At 44.8% G+C, this 11,924-nt stretch overlaps 1 protein-coding gene across 1 annotated transcript; it reads right to left on the bottom strand.

Moving 5' to 3' along the window:
- Positions 1 to 2,632: 2,632 nt before the first annotated feature.
- On the bottom strand, positions 2,633 to 3,454 carry LOC128106304 (histone H3.3A). The gene has a single exon (XM_052731718.1). It carries the CDS (start codon positions 3,347 to 3,349, stop codon positions 2,939 to 2,941), a length of 411 nt encoding a protein of 136 aa, XP_052587678.1. The 5' UTR covers positions 3,350 to 3,454; the 3' UTR covers positions 2,633 to 2,938.
- Positions 3,455 to 11,924: the final 8,470 nt, after the last annotated feature.

Here is an 11,924-nt window from a genome sequence, read left to right as displayed (position 1 = left end):
ACCAAAGTTGTTCTGGACTTTAGCCCTCTTATCTGTCTCTTCAAGATCACAGACGTTTGACCTTCCTCAGGCAACCAGTGCTTCTGATGGGAGTCAGAAGACCATATCTGTTGGAACAGGCTAACCAGGAGCCTTTCCTCCTGTTTTCACAATATATGAGCATAACTTAGGAACATCAATGTTGTGTATCAAATAATAACGCTTGCTTAAAGATCAGAGGACAGAGCCAGCTACTAGATTAAACATAGAGGCCAGGCAGTGGTGACACACACCTTTAATCCTAGCACTCAGGAGGCAGAGATCTATCTGGATCTCTGTGAGTTCAAAGTCACCCTGGACTACATGAGATTGATTCGGTCTAGGAGAGAAACAGAGCCAGGTAGTGGTAGCACACACCTTTAATCCCAGCACTTGAGATCTCATGCCTTTGCGACCAGTATTTGGGAATCACACGCCTTTAATCCCAGCACTAGGAAGGAAGTGAAACAGCTGGGCGGAGAAAGGCATATGAGGCGTGAGGAGACAGGAACTGGACGGCCTTTTGGCTGAGGACTCAGAGGCTTGAAGTCTGAGGATTCGTGGAGGGAGATCCATCCAGCCTGACGATTCGAATGGAAGTTTCTCTTGTAGCTTGTTCCTTTGTCTCTCTAATCCTAACATTTATCCCAATATCTGGCTCCAAGTTTTTTATTATAAGACCATTTAGGATCCGTGCAACACGTCAACTTTCTTCTATAATATATATTGTAATATTAACTCCCAGGCTGACATTTTGCTCTTTCTCCCGAGGCCTCTTTTAGTGAGTGGTGCCAGTGTGCCTGTAGCCAAGTGTGGAAAGAGTGAGTTCCCAGTGGAAAGAGGTATCTGACTCACATCGGGTGTGTAAGTGGTGATTTTTAGCTTTGGGGAAAAAGGAAAGACATGTCAGGATTCCATAGCTTTTCACCTCAGAGTCAGTCTTTGACCTGTGAGGTATTTCAGGGAATCACTCCACATGTTATCCTAATGAGTTAAATGTATACAGAGTGCCTTTCAATTCCATCATGGTGGCCATACTTTTCAGGGGTTTTTTTAAGGTGTCTTTTTTTCCTGTCATCCTAAATGTTTATTTTCTTTTGTTCTTCTTACATTTCTAATGAGTATCACCATGGGCTTAGTGGATTTTTGTTTTGTTTTGTTTTTACTAATTCAATGAACTATAATGTGTTGTAATCCATTACAATTTGTATTGATTTATATTGATTTATTTTTGGAGGCTCAACACTGTTAGACTTGGCTAGGGGAAGGCCCTTTTAGTTGTCCCCAAAAGCTTTTGCAACCACTTCCCCCTCACCCCGGTTTCTGTTCTATGTAACAGAGTCCAGGCTCCCCTTATGCTTCCCCTAAGCCCAGATCTCAACCGCCACTTCTTCAAGGCGCTCTGGCTCTTCTCAGTGGAGACTAATACTGAGAAACCGGGCTTTACGCTTGAGCTACGCTTGTTATCGCCAGGTGTCGGTGCCTCTTGCCCTTCTTCATTTCCATGTGACGTGTCCCATCGTTAGCTAGATGGTATTTCACTCTGGAAATATGCCTTTAAATGTCTCCGAGTGAGAAGCATTTGGGTTGTCCCGGGATTTTTCTATTTCAAATACTGAGAAACCATGTACATCTGTTGCCTCAGGTTGGCATTCATGAACCTTGAAGGAAGATTCCCACAGGGAGAGTGTTAGATGAAAGGAAAACACAAATGTAGTTCTGCTCCATTCTGTAAAATTCCCCCCCCTCATGGGGGAGATGGAAAAAAATGTGTGCGACGTCTACTGTACAACAAAGTGACTAGTTTACAAGGGGCCTTATGTACTTGAAAATCATTGGATAGATTTTAAGTGTTCTCATCGTGAAAAGTATATGAATAATGAATGTGTTAGTTCAATTAGCCATTCCACAATGTATGCCTGTTTCAAGCCATGATGCACATCATAAATATGTAGGTTTTTTTACTTACCAATTATAAAACAACTTTTGGGTTTTTTACATTTATTTTATAAATATATGTGTGCATTCGTGTGTGCATGTACCTGTGTGTAAACGTATGTGTACATGAATACAGGTAGTAGCCTCAGAGGTCAGAAGAGGGCGTCTGATCCTGTGGAGCTGAAGTTTTGTGAAGCTGAGCCACCTGATGTGGATACTGATCCTCTGGAAGAGCAGCAAGTGCTCTTAACTTCTGAGCCATCTCTCCAGCCCCACCAAATAAGTTCTTAAGTGATTTATTGACTGAATGTAAAAATGAAGAAAAATAATGACTACAAGAAAATGCACCACATGTTAATAGCAGACTTCCCCACTTTCCAGGCTTTCTATGATTTTAGGATTTATTCCTGATGAAAAACTCAATTGGTCAAATAACTCATTCTGTTTCTTTTTTCTTTTTTTTTTTTTTTTTTAGTTTAATGTATTTTAATAGCAAACTTACAGGAACAGCACAGAAGACAGACAACATTAAAAACATGTACTTGCATGTAGGATAACTCAGTTAGAAAAGTATAGTGAATGGATGGAATATACTGTATGATAAAAATGCTACAAACACCATTTAGTTGCCGTCAATAAGAAATTTACTTATTTTAAAAAAATCCAAATGCTGGCATTGTCCAGAAAATTTTAACAGGTTTATTTATAATTGTTATAAAGTTGAACTGTTGAAATGTGTTCACTGAAACATTTTGCTTGCATTAATGCTTTACATCTTGCATTTATATTAAAAATTCACACACAAATGAAAATGGAAAAACTGCCAATACCTGATTTCTGTCCCCTATTTTTCCACTCGCAATCATATACTTAGGTACCTTTTGACCCCATGGAAAAAATATCTAACATTCAGAACTACTGATAACAGGAAGAAGAGGAAAAAAATTTTTGAGAATGAAATGTTTCCCCTCATAGTGGACTCTTAAGCACGTTCTCCGCGTATGCGGCGTGCTAGCTGGATATCTTTTGGCATAATTGTTACACGTTTGGCATGGATAGCACACAGGTTGGTATCTTCAAAAAGGCCAACCAGATAGGCCTCACTTGCCTCCTGCAAAGCACCAATAGCTGCACTCTGGAAGCGCAGATCTGTTTTGAAGTCCTGAGCAATTTCTCGCACCAGACGCTGGAAGGGGAGCTTGCGAATCAGAAGTTCAGTGGACTTCTGATAACGTCTGATTTCACGGAGTGCCACAGTACCAGGCCTGTAACGATGAGGTTTCTTCACCCCTCCAGTAGAGGGCGCACTCTTGCGAGCGGCTTTAGTAGCCAGTTGTTTCCTGGGTGCTTTACCACCGGTGGATTTGCGGGCAGTCTGCTTTGTACGAGCCATGGTATGGGCACCTCCTTACTTACCCCCCTTCTCCTTCGGCTGGAGCTCTGCAAGCGAGAGGCGGCGCTGGCGTTAGGGAGCGGCGGCGGCGCGGCGACGGCTGCGAACACCTCATTCTGTTTCTTAATCATGCTTAAACTCTTGAGTAATAAAACATCTGAAAGCAAGAATTATGCCACGGCTTAAGAGAGAATTAAAACACTGCAGAGTTACACTATAAAATTCTCTTCTAGAATAGGATCTCAAATATACTCTAAAGGCCACAGTTAGTGTTTTTCACAATTAAGGTAGCTGAGGACAGAGAGATAGTGTGGTAGTTTGAATGTAATTGGCTCCCATAATCTCATAGGGAATGGCATTATTATGAGGTTTGGTTTTGTTGGAGTGGGTATGGTCTTGCTGGAGGAAATGTGTCACTGTGGGGGTGGGCTTTGAGGTTTCCTGTACTTGATAGAGGGAGCCATTATGGGGTTAGGGAGAAACCTGGTACCAGGGAAACTCCCAGGAATCCACAAGGATGACCCCAGCTAAAACTCCTAGCAATAGTGGAAAGGATGCCTGAACTGGCCTTCCCCTGTAATCAGATTAGTGACTACCCTAATTGTCATCACGGAGCCTTCATCCAGTGACTGATGGAAGCAGATGCAGAGATCCACAGGTAGGCACTGGGCTGAGCTCCTGGAGTCCAGTCAAAGAGAGGGAGGAGGGATTATATGGGGAGGGGGTCAAGCCCATGATAGGGAAACCCACAGAGACAGGTGACCCAAGCTCATGGGAGCTCAGGGTCTCTGGACTGACAGCTGGGGAGCCTGCACGGGACCGAACTAGGCCCTCTGAATGTGGGTGATAGTTGTGTGGCTTGGTCTGTTTGTGGGGCCCCAGGCAGTAGGACCAGGATTTACTCCTGCTACATGAACTGACTTTTTGGAACACATTTCCTAGGGTGGGATACCTTGCTCAGCCTTGACGCAGGGAGGAGGGGCTGGGTCCTGCCTCAACTTGATATGCCATACTTTGATGATTCCCCATGGGAGTCCTTACCTCTCTGAGGAGTGGATGGGGGGTTGAGGGGAGGGGAGGGAGGAACAGGAAGAGGGGAGAGAAGGGGAACTGTGGTTGGTATGTAAAATGAAAAAAAATTAAATAAATAAATAAATAAGAGTTGCTGTGGTCATGGTGTCTCTTCACAGCAACAGAAACCCTAACTAAGACAGATGACTCAATGGTTAAGGGTGCATATTGCTCCTGAAGATCTGAATTCCATTCCCAACACCCTCCTCAGGCAGCTCACAACTGCCTGTGACTCCAGCTCCAGGGAGGCAGATCTCCAAGAACACTGACACATGCAAGCATACACCCACACAGAGACAAACTAATGCACACAATTAAAAAATAAAATAAAGGCTAAGTGTGGTGACACACGCCTTTAATCCCAGCACTCAGGAGGCAGAAGCAGGCAGATCTCTGTGAGTTCGAGGCCAGTCTAGATAAGTTCGAAGCCAGCCAGGGCTACGTAAACGCTAACTCAAAAAAGAAAAGAAAAAATAAACCTCATAAGTAAAATAAAATCTTTTATTTAAAAACTGAAGTGCTGCATGGCTTTGAGGTTCAGAGCTCTTCCCTGTAATTGGATAATTTCTGTAGAGAGCTGTGTGAGGATACAGAGACAATATGTAGAGATATCTAGGGCAGAAGTTCTAAGTTCGAAAGCCCTAATGCATGTTAGCTATTTCAATTTTTGTAGTTCTTACTATTAAAACTTGGTCACAGTGCCCCCATGTGCCCATGCATTGTACTATTTCTGACCTTCAAAGGGATTTCTCACATTAGTGTACTTGAAATGAACATTTTCCAGCGATTCTTTTTTTTTTTTTTTTTTGGTTTTTCGAGACAGGGTTTCTCTGTGTAGCTTTGTGCCTTTCCTGGAACTCGCTTTGGAGACCAGGCTGGCCTCGAACTCACAGAGATCCGCCTGGCTCTGCCTCCCGAGTGCTGGGACTAAAGGCGTGCGCCACCACCGCCCGGCTAGCAGCGATTCTTTTTACACTCATATTTTATCTAGACTGTGAGGATTCAACAACTTTAAGAAAAATAGTATGTCTTTGTCTCTGATTACAAAAGTAGCATATACTCAGAACACAGAGGTTAAGGCCAAGAATCCTGAGTTCAAGGTCATCCTAGTCCACAAAACAAGGGCTGGTTGCAGAGACAGGGAAGGGACGGGAAGGGAAGGGGATGGAGAGAGGGCTCAGCCAGCAAAGCCCTTGCTGAGAATCTGAGTTAGAGCCCTGGCGCCCAAGTAAGGAAGCAAAGCGGTGCACACCACCCTGTAGTGTGAACAAGAGGGTCCCCGGGGCCCGCTGGCCAGCTAGTCTAACAGAATTGGGAAGCTCTCTTCAGTCAGTCAGAGACACTCTCAAAAACAGGAACTGGGGATGGAGAGATGGCTCAGTGGTTGTGAGTACTTGGTGCACGATCATGATTTCACACCAGCACCTAATAATAAGTCTATAAGTCTGTAACTCCAGCTCTGAGATGTGATGCTTTCTTCTGGTCAAATGTCCAACCCATCCCACCGCATCCCACCCCAAACCCTCCCCCCCCCACACACACACACAAATAAATAAAATAGGACCAGTGAGATGATTTAGCTGCTTGCCTTCAAGCCTGAAGATTGGGATTCAATCTCAGGGACACACAGTGGAAGGAGAGAAATATTAACTTCAAGATGTCCTCATTTGACTCCCCACAAACAAGTCATAGCATGGGCACCCACCCCCACCACCCCCAAACACTAAACAAATAAGTGTAATTCTGAAAATAAATAAATAAAGACGTATTTCAGAAATAAGCAAGGTGGAGAGTCGCTGAGACATAACACTGGTCTCCACAGGCAGGTACACACACAAATAATAGTAGTGCTCTGTGGAGGCTAGGGGCAAGGCCAGCCTGGGCTGCATAACAAGACCATGCTACAAGAAGGAATGGAGAGGGTGGAGGGAGATGGAAAGAGGGACAGGGGACGAAGGGAGGGCTGGTCCTCACTTCCTGTGCTCACTATGCAAAGCTTAGAAAATTCTAGTTGTCCAAAGTGCAACTGCCCAGACATTTCCCATGTTTTTATTTTCTACATAAATTTATTCTACATAAATTAGAGAGTAGATAGATAGATAGATAGATAGATAGATAGATAGATAGATAGATGGATGGATGGGTGGGTGAATGGATGGATAGACAGATAGATGGATGATGGGTTTTAATTTTACAAATTGGGATCAGTGTGTCTGCGCAGATTAAAGTTTAGAATGAATCTACACTGCATCTTTTGCTTTTAAATGACCAGAAATGAAATGGCATGGATAGGAGGGGTTTCCTGTGGTAAAGAGCAGATGACATCTTCTCACCACAATCTCTCATGTTCTTTATTGATAGAGGAACTAGCCAGGAAATGCTTCAAAGTGAAAGGAATCCAGCCTGGTTTGGAGACACCACACCGTTTTGTGTAAATTAAGGGATGTCTATAGGATAAGTTCGCTATATACTAGAACAATCAACGTTTTCTCTGATTCAAGTAAATGCTTATTTTAAAGTTATTTCTTCTGTGTATGTAAATGTCACTTTTCGGGGGTAGGAAAGTATGGAATACATAAGCCCCCAATTAAATGTACTCAATTATTTTTAAGTATTTATTTTTATGTGCATATGTTTGTGTGTGTGATTGTATATATGTACACCATCTGCATACACGAACCTATGGAAGTTAGAAGAGAGAAACAGACGCCCTAGAACTGGAGCTGCAGACAGTTGTGAGGAGCCATGTGGGTGCTGGGAATCAATCCCCAGTCCTCTGCAAGAGCAGCCAGTGCTCTTCACCTCGGAGCCTCCAGCCCTGTGTCCATCTACCCTTGAACGGTAAAACAAAGGAAAGGTAAGCAAGAAGGAAGGGTCTGCTCACAGGCAGGAGAGGGGCACCGAGTCCAGGAGGAGCACCGAGTCCAGGAGGAGCACCGAGTACAGCAGGGGCACCGAGTCCAGGAGGAGCACCGAGTCCAGGAGGAGCACCGAGTCCAGGAGGAGCACCGAGTACAGCAGGGGCACCGAGTGCAGGAGGAGCACTGAGTCCAGGAGGAGCACCGAGTACAGCAGGGGCACCGAGTACAGCAGGGGCACCGAGTGCAGGAGGAGCACCGAGTACAGCAGGGGCACCGAGTGCAGGAGGAGCACTGAGTCCAGGAGGAGCACCGAGTACAGCAGGGGCACCGAGTCCAGGAGGAGCACCGAGTCCAGGAGGAGCACCGAGTCCAGGAGGAGCACCGAGTCCAGGAGGAGCACCGAGTCCAGGAGGAGCACCGAGTACAGCAGGGGCACCGAGTGCAGGAGGAGCACTGAGTCCAGGAGGAGCACCGAGTCCAGGAGGAGCACCGAGTACAGCAGGGGCACCGAGTGCAGGAGGAGCATCAACTGCAGGAGGAGCATCAACTGCAGGAGGAGCACCGAGTGCAGGAGGAGCATCAACTGCAGGAGGAGCATCAACTGCAGGAGGAGCACCGAGTGCAGGAGGAGCACCAGGCTTCTCTGAAATTCCTCTTTGGATAGTTCAGAGGGTTTTGTTGTGGGTTTTTTGTTTGGTTGCTCATTTGGTTGGTCGGTTGGTTGGTTTTGAGATAGAGTTTCCCTAGCATTGACTGGCCTAGCACTCGCTCTGTAGACCAGGCTGGCCTGGAGCTCACAGAGACCCACCTGTCTCTGTTTCCCAAGTGCTGAGACTAAAGGTATATGCCATCATACCTAGCCTTCATTTGGACTTTGGAGGTCTATATATAGTCTACAAACTCAAAAATTTTAAATAATATTAATGCAAAAAGGTAGAATTAAATCTTAAAATTCAACAAACAGCCTAAAATCAGCGTATCCATAAACCTAATCACATATAAAAATCATTGCACATGACTTTTAAACAGGGCATTGTGAATACGGACAGAAGGGACTAAAAATAAGCCTTGACTTCCCCTGAGTGGACTTGCTGGTGCTGCAGAGTTGGCACAGTGGTTCTGTAAACATTTTGTTGTGTTGTAGGACAACATAGAGAAAATATATTGATGCTTTGGGGAATCAGGGTAGAAGAGGAGGAAAACAAATGAGAAACAGATAAAATAAGAGAAAATTTGATGGTGTGAATTCAATGCAGAGATATCAGTTCATGCGTACATACATATATACATACGTGTGTGCACATGTGTCCTTGTTTTTGCTTTTCTACATCTCCTTCAACCAGTGATGGATGTTCAGTAAAAATGAACAGATAGCACTCACTGTTTGGCTTCTAGATACATTCCTCAAGAAAAGAAACCAAAGCTCTTTGGAGAAGTGATTAATTCCAGCACTGAGGTAGCCAGGCAGTAAAGGTTAAGTTGGGAGGAGACCTCGGTGTTTCCCAAGCAACACTTCCTTGCTTGGGACCTGTTGTTGGACACAGTGACTAGCTTGAAGGGTTTTTTCACTGGGAATATTTGGGAGAGTTTGAGCATCTAAGAATAATGTCAGGAGAGCACACTGGAAATGTTTCTACAGTGAAGGTGAGCACTGTACATCAGCTGGGAGCCCCGCAGTGGAGGCCTTCCTGCCTGAGCCAGCCGGAAAGAACAGCTGCCGGGCATAATTGTGGGTCCGAAGTACTTGCCTGGACGGAAGCACAAGGGAGAGAAAGTGACAGAATCAAAGGTTTGTCTGCCAGGCAGAGGGACTTGCCGCCCTTCGATGCCAATTGGCATCATAAAAGTCCAGCTTTTCCTCTTTGCATGAACTTGGAAGAGAGAGCGCGTCCGAGTCCTGAGCGATGGGTTTACACACGTGAGCTCATAAACAATGGGATCACACACGTGTGTTCATAGTCAATGGGTTTTAATTTTACACATTGGAATCAGTGTGTCTGCAGAGATTAAAGTTTAGAATGAATGCAAACTGTATCTTTTGCTTTTAAGTGACCAGAAACGAAACTCCGTGTCTAGGAGGGGTTTCGGTGGTAAAAAGACGGCATCCTCTCACTATAATCTCTCTCTCATGTTCACTATTAATAGACAACTAAAGCCAGTGGAACTCTAGTGGGAAAATGCCTGAAAGGGAAAGGAACCCAACCTGGTTTAGGAACACCATACCATTTCGTGTAAATTAAGAGGTGTGTGTGAGAATAAGTTTGGTCTACCAGGGCAATTAACATTTTCTCTAATGCAAGTCAATACTTACTTTAATGTATCTCTTCTGTGTATGCAGTATGTGCCCTTTGATAAGCCAAGCTGCTGAAGTCAGAGCTACATGCACTATTACTTCAGTCACAAAATCTAAGTGCCCCTTCTACGTGTGTGGTCCAGGAAGCCGGCCAGAGACAAAGCACATGTTCAAGGTCACCACCAAAGCAGTCAGTTTAAAAGTTGTCCCCAGGCTCCACTCTGCTCGCTGTAGAATCCCACGACTACTTCCCTGCATCACAGAAGCAAATTCCAGCTTCAGTCAGCGGAGGGATCAGCCAGGAAGCAAAGGGAAGGATGGGCAGGAATTCTTCACTATCTGGTGCAGGTGTTTACGTTGGCAGAGAATTGGAAGCATTTGAGATACCCTCCTTTCTGTAGAGATGGAGGAGACTGCAGCTGTAGACCTCTCACTCAGGGAGAGCAGAGCGAAGGAAGGGCTTGGACACCATGAGAAATACACAGCATGGAGGAAGGAAGTGGGGGGGGGGATTTGCAATCCTAGGGGACCTTAAGTTTATATTACTCCTGTGTGGAGGGAAGAATGGCAGAAAACACATGACGAGGCCCAGTGGACTTGAAAAGCAGCAATATTAGGTTCTGTCTTTCATAATTTTCTGCGTTTCCTGGATGTTCTGTGCTGAATCTGTTGCTCATTTTCTTAGTTAGGGTTTCTATGACTGTGAAGAGGCATCATGACCAAGGGAACTCTTATAAATAAAAACATTTAATAGGGGCTGGCTTACAGTTTCAGAGGTTTAGTCCATTATCATCTTGGCAGGAAACATGGCAGTGTGTAGGCAGACATGGTGCTGGAGAAGGAGCTGAGAATTCTACATCTTGATCCACAGTCAGCAGAGGCAACTGTATGTCACACTGTGCATAGCTTGAGGAAAGGAGAACTCAAAGCCCATCCCCACAGTGACACACTTCCTCCAACAAAGTCACACCTCCTAATAGTGCCACTCCCTAGTGTGACCATTTTCTTTCAACCACCATAATTATGTAATAGATAATTGCACTTACAGACATCCTCTGCCCCAAGAATAATTTGGTGGAGCTGATGACACAGGTCTATAGTCCCAGCTACTTAGAAGGCTAAGGCAGGGAAATTATAAGTTCAAAGCCAGCCGGAGCTCCAGCGTAAAATCAAGGCCAGCTTAGGCAAGAAGTCTTGGGGGAATGTAGCTTAAATGTAAATGCTTGCCTAATTAGTGAACACTAGGCTCTGGGCTTACTATCCAGTACTGTGATCACCCTAGAGCAGTGGATCTCAACCTTCCTAACGCTGCGACCTTTTAATACAGCTCCTCATGTTGTGGTGACCCCCAACCATAAAATAATTTTAATTGCTACTTCCTAACTGTAATTTTGCTACTGTTACGAATCATAATGTAAATATCCATGTTTCCTATGGTCTTAGGTAACCCCTATGAAAGGGTCATTCAACCCCCAAAGTGGTCATGACCTACAGATTGAGAACCACTGCTCTAGAGAGGAAAAAGGTAAGAGGAAAGATGAGGAGGGGGGAGGGGTAGTGGAGAGGAGCAGAGGGAAAGGGAGGGGAGATTTAGGAGAGAGAAAGGGGAATAAGAGTGAATGTCCGGGATGGATAACTGTTAGTTGCAGTGTGGGTTCCTGGATCTCACCCCTTACACCCTGAGATTCTGTTGAATGATTGGGTGGCCACTGAGAATTTAACTTTTCTAAGCAGCTTTCAGGCAGTGCCATGGGTGCGGACCCACATCCTGAGTTTGAATAGCACTGGGTTGCACAACACTGACTTTTTAAAGGATGTATGACAGCAGAGCATTTTCAAGCGTGCCCGTGAATACAGTGATGAGAGAGAGAGAGATTATGGAAAGCGTATACAAGAGGAAGCATACCCTTATGAAAGACAAGTGTAACTAGCAGATGTACATGAATGATGGGTTTGGGATAGTGTCCAATGGAACAGCTGATTCAGTGAAAGGCTTTTGGGGAACAAAGTACTCATGAGATCTCAAAATATTGATCCTATCAAATGAATTTCACGTAATTTATTAAGAACTGTTTGCAGTATGGAGAAAGTCAGAGGACACTAATATAAAATAAGGGAATGAATGTAGGTGCCTTCGATGATGGGACAAATAGACATGGTGACTCCCTTATGGGTACAGGGGGAGGCGTGACTTCTTTGAAGCATTAGACAAATCCGAACTTTGGGGCATTCTATAAAATACCAGAGGGCAGACCAGGGGGCAATCACCTGTAATCACAGCACACTGGAGGCAGAGGCAGAAGGATTGTATGAGGCCAATCTTGACAATGTAGCAAGACTTGCCAGAAAA

This window comes from Peromyscus californicus, unplaced genomic scaffold (genome assembly GCF_007827085.1).
Source record: "Peromyscus californicus insignis strain IS unplaced genomic scaffold, ASM782708v3 Scaffold_9__1_contigs__length_137607984, whole genome shotgun sequence".
Taxonomy (NCBI): Eukaryota; Metazoa; Chordata; class Mammalia; order Rodentia; family Cricetidae; genus Peromyscus; species Peromyscus californicus.
The sequence above is the reverse complement of the archived record's forward strand: the minus strand, read 5'-3'. Positions and strand labels throughout refer to the sequence as shown.

Excerpts from the sequence above, each read along its gene's own strand:
- LOC128106304 (XM_052731718.1), bottom strand. The coding sequence starts at position 3,349 with ATGGCTCGTACAAAGCAGACTGCCCGCAAATCCACCGGTGGTAAAGCA.